The sequence below is a fragment of the Empidonax traillii genome, unplaced genomic scaffold, assembly GCF_003031625.1.
Source record: "Empidonax traillii isolate 1590-97213 ecotype Southwest subspecies unplaced genomic scaffold, ASM303162v1 scaffold1005:size266651, whole genome shotgun sequence".
Lineage (NCBI taxonomy): Eukaryota > Metazoa > Chordata > Aves > Passeriformes > Tyrannidae > Empidonax > Empidonax traillii.
Window position 1 is genome coordinate 240,442 of NW_020956198.1, and position 23,186 is coordinate 263,627.

The window sequence follows — 23,186 nt, forward strand, 5'->3', positions numbered from 1 at the left end:
CAACTGCAACAGCTGAGCATGCAAACAAAACGCTCCATGAGCAGCTGGGCTTGGACACACGTGTACAGCCGCAGCCAGTCTGTGTGCAGGCAGAAGAAAAATTCAGACACTCCAGGAGGACATTCCCACTTCCCTGTCTGCCTTGGGATACAGGACCAGCTTCCCAGAGACCCCATGTCCTGCTAGCACCGAGTCCTAGGGAAATTCCCTAGGGACCACCAGCAATGAGGCTGAGCCCACCCAGCCCTGGAGAAGCCACCAGCCCCAAGATCACACTGCCCTGATGGCACCAGCACCATAGGCCAAGGTGATAAAGAAAGTGTTTCAGGCTGTTCTGGACAAGTACTCCCCAGCCACAGACACCCTTGAGTGCCTGGGAACATGGCAGGAAAGGACACAGGCCAGCTTCAGCAGGTGGCAGAAGCCATGGCTGGCCACAAAAGTTCAGGGAGATGAGTGCCAGTGTGTGTCAGCACCAGCCTGGTGAGGGGACAAAGAGCTCCTGGCCATGGGGGAGACCTGGGAGTGGGCAGGAGGTGACAATTCTGGCAAGAAGACCCATCATCGTGGCTTGAAGGAGAACCACGGTGAGTGACCAAGTGGCTTGCTGGGGACTGGGAGAGCTGGTCCTACAGCTGCAGGTGGTCACCCCCACCACAGTGCTACAGCCGACCCCTCGCACTTTACTTTTTGCTAAAACTGGCAGAGTCAGCTCCAAAAAAATCCCGGGAGCCCAACACAGAGTTTTTTTCTCGCAGGGTAGATGCCCTGAGGGCTGGAGAAGGACCAGCCCTCGCGCCAAGCCAGGCTCTACCCACAGCCAGGCTGGCACCAGTGCCGCCGGCAGCATCCCTTGCCGGAGGGGCTGGGCACCCCACATCCATCCGGGCACCGGGGTGGCGGCAGACTCGAGCCCTCCCCCCTCGCTTCCTCACACGGTCCCCACACGGCGGCAGAAATAGAAGCGATATAAATGGCAGCCCTATAAATAACCCCAAAGCACGCGGCGGGGAGCTCGTCCCAGCCCAGCACTGGCCTCAGCCCACGCAAAGCCAAGGCTTGGGCCGCCTTCGTTGTGCCCCGGGGATCCCAAATGCCAGCTCCCTGCCCACCACGGGTCTGCCAGGGTCCTGTCCTTTGGGTCAATGCCATGGCAGGAGCTCCAGTGCACCCGCTGAGCCTCAGCTACAAACACAAGCCGGAGCCCAGCCTGATGACATCTCTGGGGGACACCCCTATGCCCATCCAGCTCCTCCTGTCCAGTGGGCAATGCCCACCTCAGGCACCCTGCTGCAACACAGGCTGTGTTTTCCAGGGCAAAGCAGAAGGCCAGGAGCCTCAGGCAAGGCTTGGGAAGAGATACTCCTGTCCCCACCACTGTGCTCGCTGCAGATCAACAGTTCCTCCCCGCTGGTTGCACCCCAGCACCTCTCAGCTGCCCACCCTGACACCTCTCACCACTGGCCCTGTTCCCATGCTCAAACCCATCATGCCATGTCCTCCACGGGGGCTCAGCCACGCCAGGGATACCAGCACACCACCACGGCTCCTCTCCACCCAGGGGACCACAGCGATGCATTGGGGACCCCCACAAGCCGAGAGCAGGCAACGTCATTGGTGACAAACTCGTGACAAGCCCTGCACTGCCGGATTTTATGTGGCGTCACACACTCGTGTCCCAGCCCTACCCAGGGGACGCAGTGAGGCCACCAGCCAGGAGACGGGTCCTTGGCCAATATGGGGTTTATAGGACGGCCGGGACTTCCCAGTGCCCTTGGGAGTCTCCTCTGGGAATGTGGCAAAGGTAAAACCCGCCGAGGCCGTTTGCACACCCTGGGGTGGCCGGAGGTGCCGCAGGGAAAGGGTTAATGGTGCGAGGCCTTCCCGAGCACTTCTTGGCAGGCTGGGAAGGGCTGGGAGACAGGAGGATCGGGCCAGCAACAAAGCGAGATCTGTCTCATTAATTCCTCCGAGCATTCCTCCCTCCGTCACCCCGGAGGAGGAGGCAGCACCCAGCTGACATGGTGCACCCAGGTCCCTCGGGAGCCCCCCCGGGCCCCGCCTGGGCGCAGGGGTGGCACGGGGGGAGATGGGTGCAGCCGCTCCCACGGGATCCACGGCTCTGGCGTCCCGCAGGCGCTCGGGCACGGCCCTATATGGGCACGGGCAGCTTCCCCTCCTCCCGCCGTCCCCCTGCCCATACTCCTGCCTGGAGTCCCAAGGGATTCGGGGCAGGACACGGCTCATACCGCCAGCGTCATCCCAAACCCGGGAGGCAAAGAGTGGCCGGAGGAGCTGATACACCCCGGACCGGGTCTGGGGGGGGACACTGGGTGACGCTGGGGGGAGCTGGACCCGATATCCCACTGTCAGTCGGCTCCTTCTCCGGCCGCGGTGCCGGCCCTGCCGCGGGGTGCGGAGCTGCCCCCCAGCCCGCAGTGGGGCGGCAGAGCGTGTCCCCATGTCCGTGTCCCCGTGTCCGTGTCCCCATATCCGTGTCCCCATATCCGTGTCCCCGAGCCCCCTCCCGCCGTGCCCGGACACCCCTGCCCCGGGGCGCCCACCGGCGCGGGCGGCTCGGGCGGGCGGGCGGTGGCTTGTGGCGACGTGGCCCCCCCAAGGGTGTAGCCCTGCTAAAGCCACCAACCCCGCTCCCCCCGACCCCCCCGCGACCGCGGGGTGCGGAGCTGCGGGTGGCACTCACATGTCCCAGGAGAGGCGGGGGGCGAGGCGCGGGGCGAGAGCGGGCCTGGCTCGGTGCATCCCCTTTGTTCCACTCCCATGGACGGGAGCAAGCGGGGAGTTCGTGCAGGCTCTTGGCAGCGCCCACCCCGGCTCTCTCCATGGAAACGCGGGAGCCATGTGATTTCGGCAGGAAACCACGGCCCAGCCAGCGCCATTGGCGGCTGCACGGCCGGGAGCGCCTCCCTCCCCGAGGAGACCGCAGCCACCATCGCCACCACCGCCACTGGCACCGCCACCACCGACACCGACACCGACACCGACACCGCCGCCACGGCCCTGCGGGGGTCCCGGCCCTCCCGGACCACCAGCATCCCCCGAGGGTCCGCCAGCCCCACCGAGAGCCGGAGCAGGATCCCACCTCCCCCGGCGCGAGGGGTGCGGGATCAGCCCGGCTTGCTTGGCCCTGGGCGCTTTGCCCTCCTGCGCGCACACAGTGCCCACAGCCTTCCCCTGCCAGGGCAGCAATGCCTGGAGCGCCCCTCTCCTCCCTTAGCCCCTCTCTCCCCCCACGAGGGCCACCACAGCCTGCCAGGCTGCAGCACTCTCTGACAGACCCCGAGCGTGTCGCACAGCCCGGCAGAGAAGTGATGTGACCAAGGCTGAGCAGTTAGCCAGTGGCAGAGGGGACACCCAGCTCTTGGGTACCCAGCACCCCCCTGCACCTTCTGAGCCTGACTGAGCCGTGCCCAGATCTTTCATGAGCAGCGAGGCCACCCTGGAAGAGCAGAGTATTCCCACCGACCCGCATTCCCTGGATGGGAAGGGAATCCCACCTGGATGGGAGGCTGGAGCCTCCAGCCTTCCCTGGGAAGGAGCAGAGGAGTGCTTCCAGTGTCCTCAGCTAAGGGACTGGTGGCCCCAGTGCGAATGCAGTCACCTCAGGGATGCCACAGTGACACGGTGCTGCTTCCACAGCTGCCCGTGCAGGTCCTAAACCCTGACACCTCTGAGCACCCCTGAAGGTGGAGAGAAGAGGAAGCCACACTTCCCCACCACCGTGCCTGCTGGGGGAATGCACCCTGCTGCTCTCCTTTCTCCCAAGCCCATCTTTCTCTTACCTGTCCTAGATCCTGTTGAGTCGACCCAGTTTTAAATGGGACTGATGCCTCTGCAGCCCCGGTGAGACATCCTCCACGCAAGGACGAGACAGCACGGTGCTCCCGCTAGCCCTGTCAGGCAGAAACACTAATTAGACCATCGCCAGGACTCGGCAGAGTAGGGCAATATCAGTGACAAGGAAATCACTGCACCACTGTCACTCTCCTGGGGCCACACCGAGGAGCAGAGTGCTGCTGCCAAGGTTGCTCACTGAGAACCAGGGTGCCCCAGCTCCCAGCCCAGTCCTCCAGGCTGGCCTGGTTACAGGGAAGGAGAAGTGATGCAAAGATGGGAGAGAGGACAGCAGGTCCTGAGGCCAACAGGGAAAAGCCAAACCAAAGGGCCAATGAGGAGAGGCAGCGAGGGTGGATCCGCCAAAGCAGGTGGTTGATCAGTCACAGAATGGTTTGGGTTGAAAGGGACCTTAAAGACCATGCTGTTCCAACCCCCCAGCCATGGGCAGGGACACCTTCCACTAGACCAGATTGCTCCAAGCCCCATCCAGCCTGGCCTTGAACACTTCCAGAGATGGGACAGACACAGCTTCTTTGGGCAGTCTATGCCTGTGCCTCCCTCACTAGCCTCACAGGGAATAATTTCTTCCAAATATCGAAGAGAAGAGAAGAGAAGAGAAGAGAAGAGAAGAGAAGAGAAGAGAAGAGAAGAGAAGAGAAGAGAAGAGAAGAGAAGAGAAGAGAAGAGAAGAGAAGAGAAGAGAAGAGAAGAGAAGAGAAGAGAAGAGAAGAGAAGAGAAGAGAAGAGAAGAGAAGAGAAGAGAAGAGAAGAGAAGAGAAGAAGAGAAGAGAGAAAAAAGAAAAGAAAGAAATTCAGTTGAAAGTGACCTGCAAGGATCATCTGGGCCAACTGCCTGAGCACTTCAGGTCTGACCCAAAATCAAAACATGTTGTTGAGGGCATTGTCCAAATGCCTCTGACAAGCACTGACAGGCTTGGGCCATCAACCATCTCTCCAGGAGGCCTGTTCCAGGGTTTGACCACCTTCTCAGTAAAGACTTGGGGTGCCTGGAGATAGGCTGACACACCCTGCCACATTTTGCTTACCTATAGGCACCACCCCCCCAAGGCAAACCCCCATTCCTGGCTGCTGCTGGGATGGGGAGCAGCTGGATCCCTGCAGACACCAGGAGAGGGGACCTGGCCAGGCTGGGGCCAGCAGAGCTGCCTTGCAGCACCCTCCTGTCGGCCACACAGGACTGGCCAGGCTGGGTCGTGCAGCCAAGCACTCCCCGTGCCAAGGCCGGGGCTGGCGCAACGTACCCGCCGTTCTGGGAGCTCGCTCAGCACGGACCAGCTTGGCAAACAAAAGCAAGGACAGGCTCCTGCCCGAGTTCCTGCAGCACCTCTGGCCGGCCTGCCCCACCCCCCAGAACTCCCTCCTGGCTTCATGGAGGCACGATGCCTGCTGGCAGGCAGGGGTTAACCCTGCCAGCGTGGATTTGGGTACTCCTGGGTTAACTTTCCCAGCATGGGTGCAGTTAATCTTGGTTTAACCCTTTCATTGTGGATATGGATACTCCTGGGTTAATCTTGCCAGCGTGGATACGGATGGATACTCCTGGGTTGACCCTCGCAGCATGGAGATGGTTACTCCTGGATTCCTGTCTCCAAAGGAGGTTTCTCTGCAGTCCCTGCCAGCACTGGGAAGCTGGATATTGGTGCAGACAGGAGTTCCTGAGCACAAGGGCACCCTGTCTGAGAACCACCTGGCATTGCCCAGCTCCTCCTACCACAGGATTACACCTTTCCAGAGCCTGGTGACCCAGGACCACTCTAAGCACATTCCCCTCTCCCTGGCAGTTTCAGCAACCAGCCGTGCCAGCTGCCTGCATCCTCCTGCCGCGGTGCAGAGGAAGGTCTGAGCCGTCAGCCCCGCACCGCAGGTCTCTGCCCAAATTGCTCTTCTCACTGCAGGCTGGGCCTGGAGCCACGTCTTCCTCTCCCCTCTCTCTGGAGGGCTGGAGGCCAACCCTTGGCTCCAGGCTGGAGCTGCTGCGTGCTCAGCATTCCTGCTCAGCGCTGGAGCAAGGCAGTGCACACAGCCCAGGGCTCCGAGCCTTGCGCCGGGACAGCCCCGCGTGCTGAGCTCAGTGGGAGCCTGGCCATCACCCCCACGAGCAGCCCGAGGTGCCTCTGTGCTCCACAGAGCCTGCCACCACCCCTGCCACCACCTTGGAGCAGAGCATCCCAGCACCGGGCTGCTCATCCTGCGAGGATGCTCGTTTTTGGGGAACACAACCTGGGACAGAGCTCGGGGAGCCAGGGCGGCGCTGATGCAGCATGAGCAGTGTGAGCTGCCTCTCCAGCTGACTCACCAGAGCCCTGGCCACGCTGGGGAACTTGGCCTGCAGCGTGGAAGGGCTGTGCCAGCAGCTCCTCTGAGTTCTGCTGGAAAACCTTCCCCGACGCGCCCGGGGCCAGCTCACGGCGGCAGCAGGCTGAGGCACAGCCCTGGCCCAGCCTGTCCCTTTCCAGGGGGCAGAGTTGCCTGTCCCAACACTCCACCTGCCCCCAGGGCCTGGAGAAGGGAGGACAGGACACCCCCGGAGTGGCCACGAACCTGCTCGGTGTTGGCCAGCACGGGGTGCTGGTCAGCTCTCCCAGGCTCTGGCCAGCAAGCAGGAACACGAGTCAGGGCTTTGCAGTAAAACCAGGACATCCAGACTGGGGCTGCATCAGTTTCAGCCCCAGCATGGGCCAAGGAGGGCAGGGAGCTGCAGAACAGTGCTAGTCCCAGATTCTCTGGCCATCAGCCAGCTGTCTCCTCTCCTAATTCCCTCCTCCACTCTGGGGATGTGGCAGGCAGCACCTCCAACCCCTGTCCCAGCTCCACCCGGGGGGCTGAACATCCCTCGGGACCACTCCACCTCCTGCAACCAGGCAGCCATCCCCACCTCAGCACAGCAGGAACCATCTCAGGCACACGCCCACAGGGATCTCTCCAAAAGCATTCGTGATTCACAATATTCCTACTGTCTCTTGGGACTGTCCAACGCTGAGCAGAGAGGCTGAGGTCATGGGCAAGCCCAGAAACCAGCCCAGCTGAGCACATATAGCCAGTGGCATGGAGGCTGGCATGGCTGGACCACAGCACAGCTCAGGCATCAGCAGCCTGAGGATTCAGCATCGCACCAGGTGAAGCAAAGCCCACCGAGTCAGCTGTGGTACAGACACGTCGCCCCAAAGCTGGTGCCATGGGAGACACAAGAGCAAAAGGCCATTTGGAGCATGAGGTGCCCTGGCAGAGCTGAGCCTGCAAATTTGGCAGTGCTGTAAGCAAATGTAAGGTCCTCCCCAAGCAGAGCAGCAGAACCCCCCCACACACACACACACAGATCAGCTCCACTGTGGAGCAGCACCTGCTGCACCCAGGAGCAGAGGGTGAATCCATCTGGGAACACCCAGTGGGCAACCACATCGATCTCCCAGAGCGTGAAAGTGCTCCCTGCAGTGAGCACCAGCCCTCAGCAAAGCTCCCTCCCTTCCAAAGAAAACAACAGCGAAAATGCTGGGATGGGGATTAAGGAAATGAAACCGGCTTCACAGGGTAAGCAAGGATAGGAAGTGCTGCTGTAATATCTCCTCTCCCTGCTGGCCTGCAGCTCTCCCAGCCCCAGAGCCCACAGCACAGCACGGATCAACCCAAGGGGAAATCACGTGCTGGAGAGCGCGTTGAATAACCGGGAGGTTTCCGAGTGATCCCTGCTCCCAGGATGGGAACAGACACCCCTGCTCCCAGGATGGGAACAGACACCCCTGCTCCCAGGCTGCCACCATACTCCCTCCATCGCTGCGGAGGAGATGCAGGCAGACCTCCTGACACCACAAGCCACGCTCTGCTCCTGAGGCTGGCATCATGAGATGGCATCTCAGGAGCTTTGCTCTCATAGAATCACGGAATTATTAGGGTTGGAAAAGACCTCTAAGATCATCAAGTCCAGCCATTAACCCAGCACTGCCAAGTCCGCCAGTAAACCTTGTCCCCACATGCCACATCCATGTGTGTTTTCCACCACTTCCCTGGTCATCCTGCACCTCTTCTGCCTGTCTCGAGCTGCTGGTCCAAACTAGTGTCCACCAGAGTGAAGGGTGTCCCTGGAGGAAAGCAGATGCAGCCAAACAGGCAGACCAGGGGTAAAACCAGCTGCTAGAAGCCCCCAGTGGGGCAGGGGTAGCAGAGCCGGGGGGACAGGCTGATAACAGGAATCCTGCCACATCCTCCCCACCCGAGTGATGCCCCCCTGAGCAGGACCCATTCTGGCTCTCCCTCATGTGTGGATGCCACCGGCCCCGGGCTGTGGCTCCAGCCAGTCTCTCCTGTATCTGTCACATGTCCTGGCGCGCTGGGGCCAGCTCTGTTTACATGTGCAAGTCTCACATTCTCCTGCCGGGGATGAGTCAGGCTTCCCTCCTCGACACCCCGCTGAGGTGGCGGTGTCAGGGCCCCAGCTGGCGTTCTCCTCCCGCACGGCGAAGAGCGGGTGGATGCCAGGCTGGGGAGCGGCTGGAAAGGGCTCGCACAGCCCTCTCTGCCCGCTTCCCATCCCGCTCGGAGCCATCTGCAGCGGCGCGGAAGGCGCTGGAGGCTGCAGCTCGCTGCCAGGAAGCTCTCCCTGGCTCGGCTCCACCGGGTCAGCTTCCTTCCCCTCCACCCCACAGGCACGTCATGGCTCAGTGTGTGTATGTAGGGGGGGGTCAAGCCCTGAGCAAACCCCCAGCCCCTTCCTGAGGGTCTAGAGTGGGTGGGATGGCCAGGGTACTGCTGAGAAACCTCCCTGTCTGCAAAGCCTTGGGGTGTCTCCTGGGGTGCCACAGGGAAGGAGGGTCCCCTGGATTTGGGACCCCCAGGGACAGAGGCTGGAGCTTGAAGGAGAAGCCAGCCCTCTTCCTGTCTGTGCATGGCCTGGAGATGCCAAGCTGGTGCTTGGGGGGTGAGATGGGTGCCAGCTGCTCGCCCACTGCCCAGCCTGTGCACAGCGGTTTCCCCAGAGGGAACCAGCAGTCTGTCCTCCCCAGAGGGTCCCCAGCTGAGCTGAGATCAGCATCCCAGGAGACAACAGACACCCCCAACCACATCCAGCTCCCGCTGCCCTTCCACTGCCCCCAGCCCTTGCTTTCTGCTCCTCTTTCCCACGTATCCCAGAGTCAGAAGAGCTGTCTGTTTTCAGAGAGAGGCCTTTTCCCTTTGCTTCCAGCTTTCCCAGGGTGTGAAAAAAGCCTCGAGGCTCCTCTTTGGGTCCCCCCCACCTGCGTGCCCCTCGCTGTGACTGGGGCTGGGCCGGCTCCCTGCGAGCACAATAACCAGAAGTGTCCTGGAGCCGCTGGGAAGGAGCGATGTTCCCGGATGGAATGCAGCCCTGACAGCACTGGCTCAGCTTTAAAGGGTAACTTTATCCTGTAATAACAAACAAGAGGAGCCAAGTTCCTCCCCAGCGTCACTTCCCTGGCTCTGAGGAGAGGGACATGTGGGAGAGAGCTCATCGGAACAAGCTTGGATCCTCGTTCTTGCCATCACAGGGTCTAATTCCATTCCCTCGGGACAACAAGGGGGGAAAGATGCTCCAGGGGAGCAAGTCTGGGTCTGGACTGTGCATCCCAGTCACGCCCCTGACAAAGGCAGGGACACAAACCATGTGGCTAGAGGGGATGGGATAGGTACCTGCTGGTCTCCAGGGATATCCCAAATTCCCTGTGCCACTCACTGTGTTTGAACAGACACAATTGTGTGCTGACATGCTGGGGACCAAGGGGATGATCCCTCTAGTGACTCCTGTCCTGCAGACAGCAGCAGGAAGCCCGTCCCAGCCCATGGCCTGCCCTGGGCAGCTGAACCCCATTGCCATTTCCACAGCCTGCCCCCCACACGGTCACAGCACCAGACAGGCACACTGGCATCTTGGCACAGTGCCAGCCTCAGGTGCAGCCACCCGGGAACTTGCTCTGGAAGAGCTGGAAATTCAGGCCCAGCTGGTGCCGTGGGACGGGCAGGGAGAGGCTGACCTGCTCCAAACCCCCGGCAGGACCCTGCAGAGCAGGACCAAGGGATCATTCCGGGCACTGCTGGGGGCAAAGGCGGGGGAGGAAGGGCGAGCACCTCGCTGTGACCCACGGGTGCACCCTCCTGCGCTCCCAAACAGGGTTTTTTGAAGCTCTGTGTGCGTGGCTGTGCCAGGGTTCTGGGACATGGAGCAGGCAAACCTCTGGTTTGTTCTGGGGGTGCACACGGGGCACGTGGTGGTCACATCAACATCTGTGGTGTATCTGCAGGGGACGTGGAGCATCCCTGCATCACCCCATCAGGCTCAGCCAGGTGGGTGACCAGCCAGATGACCCACTGTGGTCCCTTCTAGCCTGACAGATTCTGTGATTCTGTGACCTACCTCTGCTCCTGCATGGACACTGATGCTCAGGAGAGGTGTCCCTTGGTGGTTGTCACCAGGGAGGGCACAGTCCAGCCCGTGCTGATGGCACACTGAGGTCCCCTCCCTGCCCGGAGTGAAGTGGGGGGCAATTTGGCAGAGTTCAGTTGCGTGAGAAGATGACAGCCTGGAGAAGGCTGCTGAGATGTCTGTCTGGTTTCCACTTCCCCCAGGAGTGGCAGGTAGCACCTCTGGAGATCCCGGGGTTCAATCAAACCCCAGCTCGTCAAATGAAGCCGGTGAAGTGCCGTGGATTTCCTCCAAACTGTTTATCAGGTGATTGGGTGAAGTCTGTGCAAAGCTGGTAAAGCTGCTGCCTCCGTGGTGCCCCCCACCCCCTCCAGCAGAGCAGGGGGACTTCCAGAGGAAGCACAAGGCAAAATCCGACCAACTAAAAGGGGGAAGAGAGAGGAAAGAGGGAAGCATCGGCATCTAAAGCTTTCAGGGCCTTAGAGGTGACAATGCCAGTGTCCATCCTTTGCAAGAGGGGTTGTGGGAGACCCGTGGGAGACAATGTGGCTTGAGGGGAGGAGACAAGCCAGGGGGTGCTGCTTGTCCCCAGGAAAGTAAAGGCTGGAGCAATTCCCAGTTCCAAACCATCCTCCCAAGGCAGATGTGGAGCCTTCCTGGCTCTGGCTGGTGGGAGTGCAGAGCATCAGGCCAGGCAGCAGCGGGTTAAAAGCTCGAGGTGGGACTTGGGGAGCTGCTTCCTCCCGGCTAACAATAACACAGGGAGGGAGAGAAGGGATGCACAGGGGCTCTGCAGGGACCGATAGGGATGGAGCAACCCCAGCCCTGCAGCTGCAGCCGTGTCAGAGGAAGCCTCAGCACATTATCTGCTGGTCCCACTCGGCTTCCTCAGCAACCCTGGTGCTGCAGGGACCGGGACCTTCCTCCTCCAGAGCCCCATTTCTCATGGGCCCAAGTTGGGTCCCTGCACTTTGATGGCAGCCCAGCACCCTCCCAGCATTTGCACTCCCAGACAACCCAGCCTGCCCAGCATTAGTATTCTCCACTGCTGATGGCTCTGGGAATGGTCACCCACGGCTCTGAGCCCCAGGACTGCTGTACCACCCAGCCCAGGAACGTCCCCATCCTGCTGCCCCGTCCCCCCACGCCACAGACGGTGCCCACACCTCGGCAGAAGGAAGCCTTGGCTGGAAGATGACTCCTGCCAAGGGGATCTCCAGGTCCTGGCAGAGGTCCCTGCAGTTCTGGTTGCCTCTGCTCCTGGTCCTTCCCTGGCCAGTGAAGAATCTGCTGCACCTGGAGCTGCTGTGGCCGCCCGCCCTGGCCACGCTGGGTGGTGTCCCAGCACTTCCTCGTGTGCTGGCTGTTTGTGACCTGCCTTCTGCCTGCTGCTCCACCTCCACAGCTGCACTGCTGTCACAGGAGCAGCCCTTTTCCGTTCTCTGTTTCCTTTCTCTGACCCTCTCCTCCTGTAGCAGGCTTTGCCTTTCGCAGGGGCTCTGCCCCACTGCTGTTTGCCCCACTTGGGCATGGGAAGGTCCCTCAAAAAGGGTCTTGCCCTGACCCTGGCAAGTCAGGTCAGGACTCTCCACGTCCTCACTGTTCCTATCCCAAACCGTGCACCTGCCTGACTCCAATTCCTGGTGCAGGAAGTCTTTGCCAGTGGACAGTGGTCTGGAAGAAGGCAGCTGGTGGAAGACCCTGGGAATTATGGGCCTTTCCCACCACTGAGGTTGATCCCTGGAGCCTGGAGAGCTGCTGGGCTCCCCAGAGCAGAGAGATGTTTGCCCTCAGATGCTACTATGGCTCCAGAGGGGCCAGTGGAGGAAACACACTGGTCCAGTTGGCACCTGTGCCACAGCTTCAGAACAGAGATGGACTAGCTGCTAGAAGCAGATGGATCCTAAATGACCCTTACGCTGTCCAAGCTTGCCTCTTCTCCCAAGGAACCGGTGGAGCCAGCACTTCGAGTGTCTCCTGGGGCACTGTGCTGCACCCAGGGAAAGGACACAGGGCTGTGTGTTGCCATCCTGGTGGGCAGGGGGGACACTGAGGTCTGACACTGGCCAGAGCCAGGAAATAAGCCTGACACGAAGGGCAAAGCCAGCGAAAGGGAGGGACAGGGGCAGGAAACATCCGACAGGAGAGGAAACAGGGGAGATAACCGTGAGCACAAACACACAGGACTCGTGCAAAGGAAAAGCCAACACCACTTGGCAAGCAGTGGAGCAGGGAGAGCTGTCCCTCTGGCCTCTCACTGGAGAGACACGCTCACGGATCTACCAGCCCCCCACTGCCACAGCAGTCCTGTGCCACCTGCTCTTGCAGACCCTCAGCCAGGCTGATGGAGCTTGTCCCAGCCTCCAGCAGTCCTGCCTCTCCCCCTGTTCCCAAGGGAGCAGTTCCCTCCATCTCGTGGGGCTGGCAGTGATCACGGAGTGGGGGACAACTATAAGCTGTCAGCAAACCACGGCGGGGTCCCTGGCATAGCTCATCTCCCAGCACGTGGCACGGGACAGAAGGGAGAAACACGGAGAGAGATGGGCATGGAGCCAGCCCGTGGTGACTGGCTGGGCTCCAGCTGGCTTGTGTGGAGTAACTGGGGCAGGACAATCTCTGCCAAGGGGCAGGGAGGGCGCTCGGGGGAGGCTTGGCCGTGTCTCTGAGCCAGCACTGGGCTGAGCACAGCCACTCAGAGGCAGGATCAGGCACTTCACCCACGCTCCTGTCCCTCACCCATTGCTCCCAAGGGATTTCCCTCCTCCTGATAGGGAGGGGGGAAATAGACCGTGGGGCAGAGAGGTGGCCCCTGGCACCTCCCTTCAGCTCAGAGCAGCTGATGACAAGGCAGACAGGTAGGATCACAGAATCATTTAGGTTGGAAAAACACCTCCAAGATCATCAAGTCCAACCATTAATGCCAGGCTGTTTTTCCCAGGGGCCAGCTCCAGATCAGAGACAGTCTCAGCAGGGACACTGCAAGCTGGGAGAAGGTACTAGGTGACTTTTATTTATTAGCAAGGTGAAGGCAGGGATCACACTCCGTACACCCACCGAGTCCCAAGTAGGTTCCTTGCAGACCGCAGAGGATTGAGCATCCCGGTGCTCCAGTGCACCCAGGGAGTCCCCTGGCACCGTGGGGTCCCTCACAGGGACAGAGAGCAGTCACCAGGGGATGGCTTTACCTTCCCAGTTGAGCAGAGTCCCACTGTGCTTCTCGGAAAGGATTGGCAGCACAGAGAGCAGCCCCCGCACGCTCGTGTCCACTGTCAGGTCAGCCTGCAACGGGCACAACGAGACACCACCGTCATTCCAGGCCATCCACCAGCACCCACTGGGCTCATGCACGTGGGCAGCAAGGCTCCTTCCACCCAGAGAGCCACAGGAGCTGGGACAAGCCCTCTGCGTGGGAGAGTGGTTGGGTATCTGCGTGCTCGCTGCCGGCTTGGATGGAGGTGGCTTGGGCTGGAAAGCCAGCCACAGGTTTAACCAAAACAGACACAGAGAAGATCCCTGCTGCAAATGGGATGCTGTGTGCAGGCTTCCCAAAACTCCAGTGCTGCAGGGACCACCCCCACTGCAAAACATGGATCCTGCAGGACGCGTGGAGGCCTCGTGGACCTGCAGCTCCTCGAGGAAGGGGGCACAGGGTGGAACGGTGCTGCTCCTCTCCTCCCTGCTCTGCCAGATTCAGTTTCTCTGCTCACCTCTGGGCTGCCCAAAGCCCCTTTTTCCCCCTGAAGAGGTACCCTGCTCACCCTGGCTATCTGCTGTGGAAATATGCAACTTCCCAGGCAGCATCACGTGTCCTGCAGTGGCCCACCACGCACATGGGCAACTTGGAGAACCGAGAGGCAGCTCACTTTCACATGGATGCCTTCTCCCAAGAGCCACCTGAGCCACCTCCTGTGAAGTCTTCTAGGCTCGGGTCCCACCCTTGGGTTCCCCTCTCGACCTGCTCAGCCAGAACCCACCTCCTGGCTGCCCATGTCCGTTTTCACCCATCCGGGGTGCAGTGCCACGCAGAGGATCCCGGCTTCCCTGTAGGTCAGAGCCTGGCACATGGTGAGCATGTTGAGGGCAGCCTGTGGGAGGAAGGAAGCATCAGCCACGAGCAGCAAAGAGCTCCATGAACCAGGATCCCTTTCCCTCTTGCTGAGGGAGAGAAAGCAGCGCCAGGTCTTCAAGAGGCATCGCGTGTCTCCCCTGGGTGGGCACGGAGATGCCACAGGAGCTTGGGGAATGACAAGCATGGATCAGTCCCTCCACCTCGCAGTCTCAGGTGCTTCCCTGAGATCAGGCCTGGCAAGGGGCAGCTCTGACTCCCAGCAAGCTCAGGGCCACGGGCAGGTTGCCAGCCTCCATACCTTGCTGCAGCGGTAGGAGATGACAGGCTTGAAGAAGGAATCGGGCGTTTTCTTGATGGACCCCATGACAGTGGACATGTTGATGATGGCTGCCTTGCTGCAACTCAGGCCCTTTTCTTTGCTCTCCTGGGCAGCCTTCTTCAGCAGAGGCAGGAATGCCTGGGGAGAAGTAAACTCGTGGGACACCCGTGCCTCGAGCCAGCCCCACTTATGGCTGGCTCGACCCAGGGGAGAGGAGGAAGATTGGTGGGGAGTCAGGAGGGTTCAGGTGTTTTGCTGCAGTGGCCCTGCCTGCTCCCAGCAAGCCCAGCACAATGCAGGGGGGCTACAGAGGGCTTGGGTTGGGAGAGCAGCCCTAGCACTGCCACCTCCCTCCTGCAGCCCCGGGAAACTTGGCAAAGCCCTCCAAGATCTCTGCTGTGACCACGGGCAGCCCGGGATACCCTCAAGCTGGGCCAAATTCCAGGGTCAGCTTCATCCCCAGAGCTTCACCCGTACCTGGGCCATCAGCATTGGCCCCACTGCATTGGTCTTGTAGGTCCTGATCATGTCCTCGGCATCGACCGTGTCCAGCGACGCCGTGGGCGTGTAGATGCCGGCGTTGTTAATCAGCAGGTTCAGGCCCAGGCCGTTCAGCTTCCCCTCCACGACCTTCGCCGCCTCGGTGATAGCAGAGGGATTTGAGACATCTGCAGTGGGAGAGGATGGAGTCTGAGAGCCGTGGGGAAAGAGGGAGGTGAAGACGCTGCGGAACAGCCGCACATCCCGACCCGCGCGGCTCTTCCACCCGCGAGCACCAGATGGTGCTGTGAAACCAGCCCTGAGCACCAGCACACCCCAGCTCATCCCAAAACTGCCTCCTCCGCCCCACCGGCAGCAGCGGAGGGTCCTGCCCCGGGGAGCTGTGCTGGGACCTGCTGTGGGACGGGTCTGCAAGGTCCTACAGCTGCTGCCCGGGCTGTGGGCTGATGGCACGGCGCTTCCACGGGAGCTGCCACTCTCCCACGGGAGCTGCCACTCTCCCAGAGCCCTCTAAGTCTGGGCTGCGACTTGGGATCAGGGCAGTTCAGCTGCATGGCAGAGCAAGGATGTGGCCACTCGGCTGGGGGAGCCAGAGGCAGCCCAGGAGGGGTCTCAAGAACATCCTGGTCCTGTGGCCATGGAGCAAGAAGGCTCGAGGGAATGGGGCACTGAGGCAGAGACAGGCCTGGATTTTCGGCAGCAGGACTTGAAGAAGCTCTGAAGAACTGGATCTCCATGTACAGCCTGAAGGCAGGGAGGGAGGGAGGGAAGGAGAAATGGGCCAAACGTGGCCAGCAGTCATAAATTTACCAGCTCAAGAGACAGAGTGCACCTACCCAGCTTCACAAGAACCAGGTTTGGGTGTTTGGATGCCAAGTCTCTCAGCTCCTACAAAAAGAGACACGGAAACAGTCAGCACAAGGCGATGCCAAGCATCATCCTGGGGCACCAGCGATGGTCCACCCTGAGGGAAACGTCTTCCAGATGTTTCTCAGCACTTGTGAACGGCTGGGCTGGGGACCTGCCTTGGTCCCCAGGCTTGTCCTGGGCCTCAAAAAGCAAAGTGCAGGTGCAGAGAGCATAGCAGGGCTGCAAGTGCAAGATGCTGCAGTCACTCTCCCAAAGGGTCTCCCAGAGTCAAAGCAAAGGATGAGAGCAAACCCCGAAGGACCAGCTCACCCAGGAAATTATGCAAACTGTCTGGGGATACAGCCAGAGGTGTCTGCCAGAGGCTGCTGGAAGTGAGGTGGAGGAGGAACAGCTGTGAGTGCCAGCATCAGATTTGACCTTTGGGGAAGTTATATCTGGATCCAAATAGTCCAGTTCTAGATCCACTCTGCTCTGGACACTGCACCCCACCCACACAAGTGAAACGAGAACCACTTTGCACATTTTTATTGACTGTTTTCAGCAAGTGTGGATTTTGGGAGGAATGGGTTAAAAGCAGAAGACTGCGGAGGAGGACTGTAAATCATTCAAGTGACCTTGCAGCTGGGAATAACCCTTGATAAACCATGTGAAGAGCAGCCAGTAATCTGCAAGCACTGGATCTTAACAGCGCCTCATTTCCTGTACCTCTGTACTCTACCCAGTGTTGTCAGGGATTCCCTGGTTAGTGAGATAACAGAGATAAATTAACTCTTCATGTTTCAGCCATGGATCATCCTGGCTGCCTGCCTGTGCCTACTCACACAATGGAGGATTCAGAAACTCTTTCCAAAAAAGGAAACTTTTCCACTTCCCAGTCTCTAGCAGCTCTTTGCTCTGAGCCTCTTTCAACTATAGCAACTTTCAGGCAACAGAACCCAAAACACCACGGATTACTTTTAGAACTGAAAACTTCTTCCAGACATGGAAGAATGCTGAGGCAGAAACACAAACTGGTGGTTTCTTGTGAGAGGACCCATCCAACCACCATGGAGTGGGAGAGCTGCTGGCATGGGCTGTGGTCCACCTTCACTTATCTCTGGGTTTCCCCACCATGTTTCCCCATGTTCCCACATTAGCCCTGAGCACAGGAAATGACAGAAAATCCATCTAAATGGTTTGTGGTGGCCAACAGATGTTTCTCCTCCTGTTTTGCCCAGCTGCCGGCCTCAAGAGTCTCATACCATCTCAGCACGAGCTGCACCCACCCCACCACCAGATCCAGGCACAAAGGGGCAGGAGGGGCAATGTGGCCCCAGCCTGGTGGAGCAACACTCTACCCTCCTGTGGCAAGTCCCTGATCTCATCATTGCTCAAGTCCTGCAAGTTGTGGGCAGAGAGAAGAACAAAAAACTAAGAGACCTGACCTAGCTTTGACCCAGCCAACTTGGGCACCGACAGCAGCAGGAACTGGGCACCCCTGGCTCGGCAGGGTGGATTCTCACTGTGCCAGGATCACTCCTGAGATAGAATAATGCACACATGCAAGAGGATGCAACAAGTCAGCTGGAGCCGGGATCTATCAGAGAGCAAACTTCTCCCAACTGCTTGTATTTCAGGGGGGGCAACAGCAAGCAGAAGACTGAAAAGCTGGAACCCAAAGGAAGCTGGAAGCACGGGGAGGCTTTGTGATCCCCTGCAGAAGCAACACCCGCGAGTCTCTCCCACTTTAGCGAAGTGGGAAGCAGGAGGAGGGGGATCCCACAGCTCCCCGGGCCACCAGTTTTGCAGACCCCAGCTCTTGAATCCCCCAGGTTTTGAATCCGCAGGGTTTGCAGAGGGCAGGCAGTATGACGACTCAGCCGGAGCAGCACCGCTGCCGTTCCCACCTCCTCAGCCAGCCACAGGCACTGAGTCAGCCCCGCTCCGGCGGGCACGGGCGAAGCCTTGGCACGGGAGGGGCGGGCACGGGCGAAGCCTTGGCACGGGAGGGGCGGGCTGGCACGGGAGGGGCGCGCACGGGCGAAGCCTTGGCACGGGAGGGGCGGGACATCTCCAACGCGGCCCAAAATAGCCCAGCGGCCGATTCCTCACCCGGAGCGCTTCAGGAGACTGTCACCCGGGGCAGGGCGGGCTGGCAACACCCGATCCCCGCGGCAGCAGCGAGCTGCGAGCCGCCCGAGCCTGTGACCTGCGCTCCCCCCCACCCACCCACCCCCGCCCGCACTGACCTGGGCTCGGGGCCCCTCGGGGTCCCGGCAGGTCGCGAAGATCCAGGCGGGGGGTCTCGGCGAGCCCAGCAGCTGCTTGACCAGCTCCAGCCCGATGCCGCGGTTGGAGCCGGTCAGCAGCACCGTCCGCGCCGCCGCCATCGCCGCCTGGCCGGGCCGGGCCCGCCCCGCACCGCCCCCCCGGCCCCGCTGACCGGCACGGGGGTGTCCCAACCACCGGAGGGCAGGGGAGGGGAACGCCTGGGCTGTGCTTTTCTCCTTCCCAGCTAATATTCCCAGCACAAACACACCGAGCGCGTCCCGGCCCCTTGGACGTCCCCGCGCGGGGAGGAGCGATGCGCGGGGGGCTGTGGGGACCCCCCGTGTGTTCCCGAGGGTGGTGTGCCGGGCAGAAAGCTTGCGGGAGTTCTCGGGTGGTGTCTGCAGCGCCTTGAGCACGGTAACCCTTACCCTAGGTAAGGGTAAAAAAACCAAACCCTGAACTCGTTTAGCACCCGGGAGGTGCCAACCCCTTCAGAGCTGGTTTTATTGCCTGGCCAGAAATGCACTCAGAAGGAAAGGGGGAATGGGCATGGTCCTGATCTCAAACTCTGCCAGGGGAGGTTTAGGTTGGATATTTGGAAGAAATTCTTTGCAGAGAGGGTAATCAGGCATTGGAATGGGCTGCCCAGGGAGGTGGTGGATTCTCCGTCCCTGGAGGTGTTTAAGAAGAGACTGGATGTGGCACTGAGTGCCATAGTCTGGTAACTTCTTGGCAGTGGATCAAGGGTTGGACTTAATGATCTCAGAGGTCCTTTCCAACCCATCTGATTCTATGATTCTGTGATTATTTCTGTTGCTTATTTTCAGCCTTGCTTGACAAACACTAGACAAATATCTCTGATACTGATAGATCAGAAACTGAATACTTATATAAGCGTAGTGGTAGCATCAGGTGATCTGTGTTAACTTTATCCTTCTCTGTGTTTGAGCCTCTGCTCATCCCAGTTTACTTCGGGATATTAAAATGCTTTGAGAACCTTTTTTTTTATATATGTGTACAGAAGTTGGGATTTAATAAAAAATCTTTGGTAAAATATAAATAAATAGACTAAAAAGAAGGAACCCTCCTTACGGCAGATATTTGGATTAAATTGTGTGGGCCAATTACATTAACAAGCTCTTCCTTGGAGCTTGTTTCAAAAAGCCTTGGATCCAGGGATCCCCCATGATGTGCTGTGCAGAAAAGGGTTAATGGGCAGCCCCAGCTGAAGGCAGGAGGAGCCTGTTGTGAATGCAAATGTAACCCGTGAAAGAAAGGCAGCTCTGAGCAAATACTTCCCCAGGAGGGCATTGCTTGACCTGCTTTTATGTTGCTGTTTCCATATAAAATAGGGGATTATCGATTCTTTGAAAACCTTGTCAGTTAAAAATTGAGAGGCCTGCAGAAGGTAATAGTAAGAAATGCAGCCGAAAAGAAAAGAAAAAAAAATAGAAAAAACAAACAAACAAACAAACAAAAAAAAAACCCAAAACCAACCAAACAAGCGAAAAACCAAACCAAAAAAACCCCAGAGCTTACCCAAGAGCATTGGGAAACTCCTGCTGTCTGGAGTCTGATACTGATGCATTTTAAGTGCTTGAGAGTATAAACCATAGAATCACCTAGTTCCCCCCTCCCTGCCATGACACGTCCCACTAAAACTCTACAAGAATACAAAGAAGTATTTGAGTTCACTTAGCTAAAAATCTAAGCTAGTCATTCCTGCTATCAGCTCGTTGATCTTGTAATTCAATTAAAGTTTCTGCACTGTAAAAACCAAAATACACGTCCTTTGCACTGAGCTGATGGATCCATCAGCTTTAATGACTGGAATTAGGAAAAAAAAAATGCAGTTAGAGGGAGAGGGGGAAACATCTTAGAAAAAAAAAAAAAGGCAAGTAAGTTTTTTAAGTTTTTTCCCCCTCCCTCTTAACAAATACGGTTTGAAGCCCGAAGGAACAACTGTGGGAAGTTTTAATTTCTGCTGATAAAATTACTAATGCAGCCCGTTTTACCCAAGCAGAGTGCAGTCCCCACAGCTACTTACAGAACAATATGAATTTTTGCCGTTCACAGACTGCATTTTTCTGCTCAGCTCTGTGGGCAGTAGGTCACATCATCTACACTGGCATGACATTTTTGGAGTAGCAGGGTGCTCAGCTTTAACTTCTTTGCAGGAAGTAAATTTGCAATAGTTCCTTAGATGCTTTTTAATTTAAAGATTGTAGCCACTGTTTCACGATGAAACGCTTTTCCTTAATAAGGCCTAATGATTTTTTTTTTTTTTCAACTTGATTCCTAAATTAACATCTGCAGGATAACCCATCCCTCTGTCCTTAGAGGGTGGCAGAAAAGAAGGTCAGTGGGGATCTGTGGTGTCCCTGTGGGTCCTGGCAATGCTGTTCTGTCCCTGTGGTCAACTGCCAGTGCTTGCCAGCACTGCTGCACCCAGGTAGCTGAGGCACCTTGACCGCTGGAATGTCCCCAGAAAAGAGGTTCTGAACTCAGTGTGAGGCCCCAGGCTGACAGTGGGTGGCCCGAGGGAGTTTGAATGGAGATCTGAGCATTTTAAATCTCAAGAGTCACAGAATCACAGAGTGGTTTGGGTTGGAAGGAAGCTTAAAGACCATCTTGTTCCAACCACCCTGCCATGAGTGGAGACGCCTTCCAGTAGACCAAGTTGCTCAGAGCACCGTCCAACCTGACCTTGGACACTTCCAGGGATGGGGCAGCCAGAGCTTCCCTGGGCAACCTGTGCCAGGGCCTCACCACGCGCACAGGGAAGGATTTCTTCCTAAACTCTGCTTGGGAGCTGCAGTTAAACTCAGGCTCTCACCCCTGGTCCCTGCATTGTTTTGCAGGGGGATGTCACTGGCCACGGAATCGTATCATAAAATCACAGAATGGCTTCGGTTGGAAGAGCCCTTACAGATCACGAGGTCCCAACCCCCAGTAGATCACTAATCCTCTTTAGCCCAAAAGAGAATGAGCCAGGGCAGGTGGGAGCCTGCCCAGCTTCACTTGCAGTGCTGGGTCTCACCCCACCCTTTGATCAGCGGCTCATTCATCACTGTCTATTGATTCTTTAGCAAGTGACTAATGAGTGATGACGCGTCCCAAAGAGACCTAAGTGCATTGTGGAGCAAATCTGCTTGATAAATAGAAGACAGTTTATTCTTATTTGCAGTAGATTAAACGTGCTAAAGCTAATTGTGCCACACCCCCACCCCCCTGGCAGGCAGAGAAAAGCCATGTTTCTGTGAGCAGCATTGTCATTGTGCAATCACCTCCGTGAGTGTGGCTACATCTGGGCTTGCAGCAAATGAGGGAGGACAAGGTGCGACTGGAAAACTGGCTCCCGGGTCTCCTCAGTGTGGAGATGTGGGAAACATCCCCAGGGGAAATTTTCAGCCGAGGGAGCTGTGGGGGCTCAGCCTGGAGGAAAGGAGGCCCCTTTTTGCTCTCTACAACTCTCTGAAAAGAGGTTGTAGCCAGGTGAGGGTTGCTCTCTTCTCCTAAGTGACAAGAGGAAACGGACTCAGGATGTGCCAGGGAATGTTTGGATTGGCTATCAGTGAAAAATTCTTCACAAAAAGGGTTTTCAAGCGTTGGTGCAGGCTGCTCAGGAAAGTGGTGGTGTCACCATCCCTGGAAGTGTTCAGAAAGTGTGTGGACCTGGTTTAGTGGTGGAATTGGCAGTGCTGGCAGAATGGTTAGACTCTTGGTTGATCTTAGAGGTCTTTTCCAACCCGTGATTTTAAGGACTTTAATGCTCAGCTTAATGTTTAGACCGTGCAGGAACATTTCAGAGCAAAAGAACCGTCGGAATCCCCTCTTAGGAGGTGGCCTGAGGTCCCTTCCAGAGGCGAGGGGACAGCAGCAGGCCTTGTGACAAGGCTGGGCTGTAAGGCAGCGAGGCTGGTTGCTTTCCCCTTTTGCCTCTTTATGCCAGGTTGGACTCCGACTCCTGGTGAAGCAGTGCTTGTTTAAACTCTGATAATCTCTAATGCAGCGCGGGGCCCTGCAGCAAAGTCAACTCCAGAATAACTGGATGGCTACCCAAATGTGGTGACACAGCAAAACCAGGAGATTTGAAAGGTTGATTGGTTTCTGATGCCATCTGGTTCTGAGCCACTGTGGAGCTTTCACATGGGCTGTGGGGGATGGCCTCATCCTCTGCCTAGAAGAAAACCATGGAAGTCTGTTTGGAGGAGCTGAGCTCTGGTGCAAATGGCATCTGTTGGTTAGTAAAGTTGAGGCCTGTGGTCTTTAAAAGGAAACACTGAAATGATCCACAGGACCCTGAATGCCAGTCCAGCCATCTGGGAGCTCCTCAGTGAGAGATCTGAAAAACCCAGAGCTGCTAAATGGTAGGCATTCAAAAGGAAAAAGGAGTCTCTCAACCCAATGCGAAAAATTTGAGGTCTGATGAACCTCAGGAAAGAAAATGGGGAAAAACGTGAGTTGTGTGGAACTGAAGGAGAGGCTGAGACCTGGCAGAGGTGAGGAAGGGCGCAGAGAGGAGATGCATGATCAGCTCACCATACAAGCTGCAGAGGGGCAGGAGGGAAGGTTGCTGCTGTTGTGTTCCTGCAGAGGAATGTTTTACCCAGCACTGGATGGCTGTCGATGCCAAAGCAGTTCATGGGATGCTGGTGCAGACAGGACTGTGGGACCACAAAAAGGGACATTGCTGTGAAAGATAATCAGTAAAAAAGACAGGGGGGTCAAACTCCAGTCTTGGTGGCCGTGAGGTTGCCCAAGTGGCTGAAAGGTGTTTGAGTGCCTAATGTGCTGATATTGTACCTGTGTGCAAAGTCTCATGAAGAACGGGGGAGGAACTAAACCAAATTCATTAGTCTGCCAATCCTGCTTTCTAAGGGACGTGTTGAGATTTGTTTTACTAGTTATTTTACTGGTTCTCGGGT

The 23,186-nt window shown here is 57.8% G+C and overlaps 3 protein-coding genes across 6 annotated transcripts in view; 1 reads left to right on the forward strand and 2 right to left on the reverse strand.

Moving 5' to 3' along the window:
* The window catches only part of RIPOR1 (RHO family interacting cell polarization regulator 1), a 32,186-nt gene extending 20,192 nt beyond the window's left edge, over positions 1-11,994 (reverse strand). The window contains exons 1-3 of one of the 4 annotated variants that reach the window (XM_027904048.1): positions 11,416-11,994; positions 10,241-10,670; positions 3,804-3,914 (exon numbers count right to left, since the gene is read on the reverse strand). Coding sequence is in view for 2 of the 4 variants with exons in the window: in XM_027904047.1 (XP_027759848.1) it covers positions 2,705-2,783 (79 nt within the window). In the remaining 2 variants the exon portion in view is untranslated. Of the gene's footprint in view, positions 1-2,704; positions 2,830-3,803; positions 3,915-10,240; positions 10,845-11,415 lie in introns of those variants that run through there. The other 3 variants (XM_027904049.1, XM_027904047.1, XM_027904045.1) reach the window with 3 other exon arrangements.
* The window catches only part of LOC114068152 (C-factor-like), an 18,858-nt gene continuing 2,905 nt past the window's right edge, over positions 7,234-23,186 (forward strand). Inside the window, exon 1 of the mRNA XM_027904052.1 lies at positions 7,234-7,241. The gene's annotated coding sequence lies outside the window, so the exon portion shown is untranslated. The remainder of the gene's footprint in view (positions 7,242-23,186) is intronic.
* LOC114068153 (C-factor-like) lies at positions 13,234-18,389 on the reverse strand. Its single transcript, XM_027904053.1, has 6 exons — positions 18,237-18,389; positions 15,975-16,026; positions 15,115-15,305; positions 14,617-14,775; positions 14,224-14,334; positions 13,234-13,528 (listed from the first exon to the last, which is right to left on the reverse strand). Exons 1-6 carry the CDS (start codon positions 18,375-18,377, stop codon positions 13,415-13,417), a joined length of 768 nt encoding a protein of 255 aa, XP_027759854.1. The 5' UTR covers positions 18,378-18,389; the 3' UTR covers positions 13,234-13,414.

Excerpts from the sequence above, each read along its gene's own strand:
- LOC114068153 (XM_027904053.1), bottom strand. The coding sequence starts at position 18,377 with ATGGCGGCGGCGCGGACGGTGCTGCTGACCGGCTCCAACCGCGGCATC. Across the intron at positions 14,776-15,114 it reads GGCCAATGCTGATGGCCCAG|GCATTCCTGCCTCTGCTGAA; the intron begins GTACGGGTGAAG and ends ACTTCTCCCCAG. Across the intron at positions 13,529-14,223 it reads CGGACATGGGCAGCCAGGAG|GCTGACCTGACAGTGGACAC; the intron begins GTGGGTTCTGGC and ends TGCCCGTTGCAG.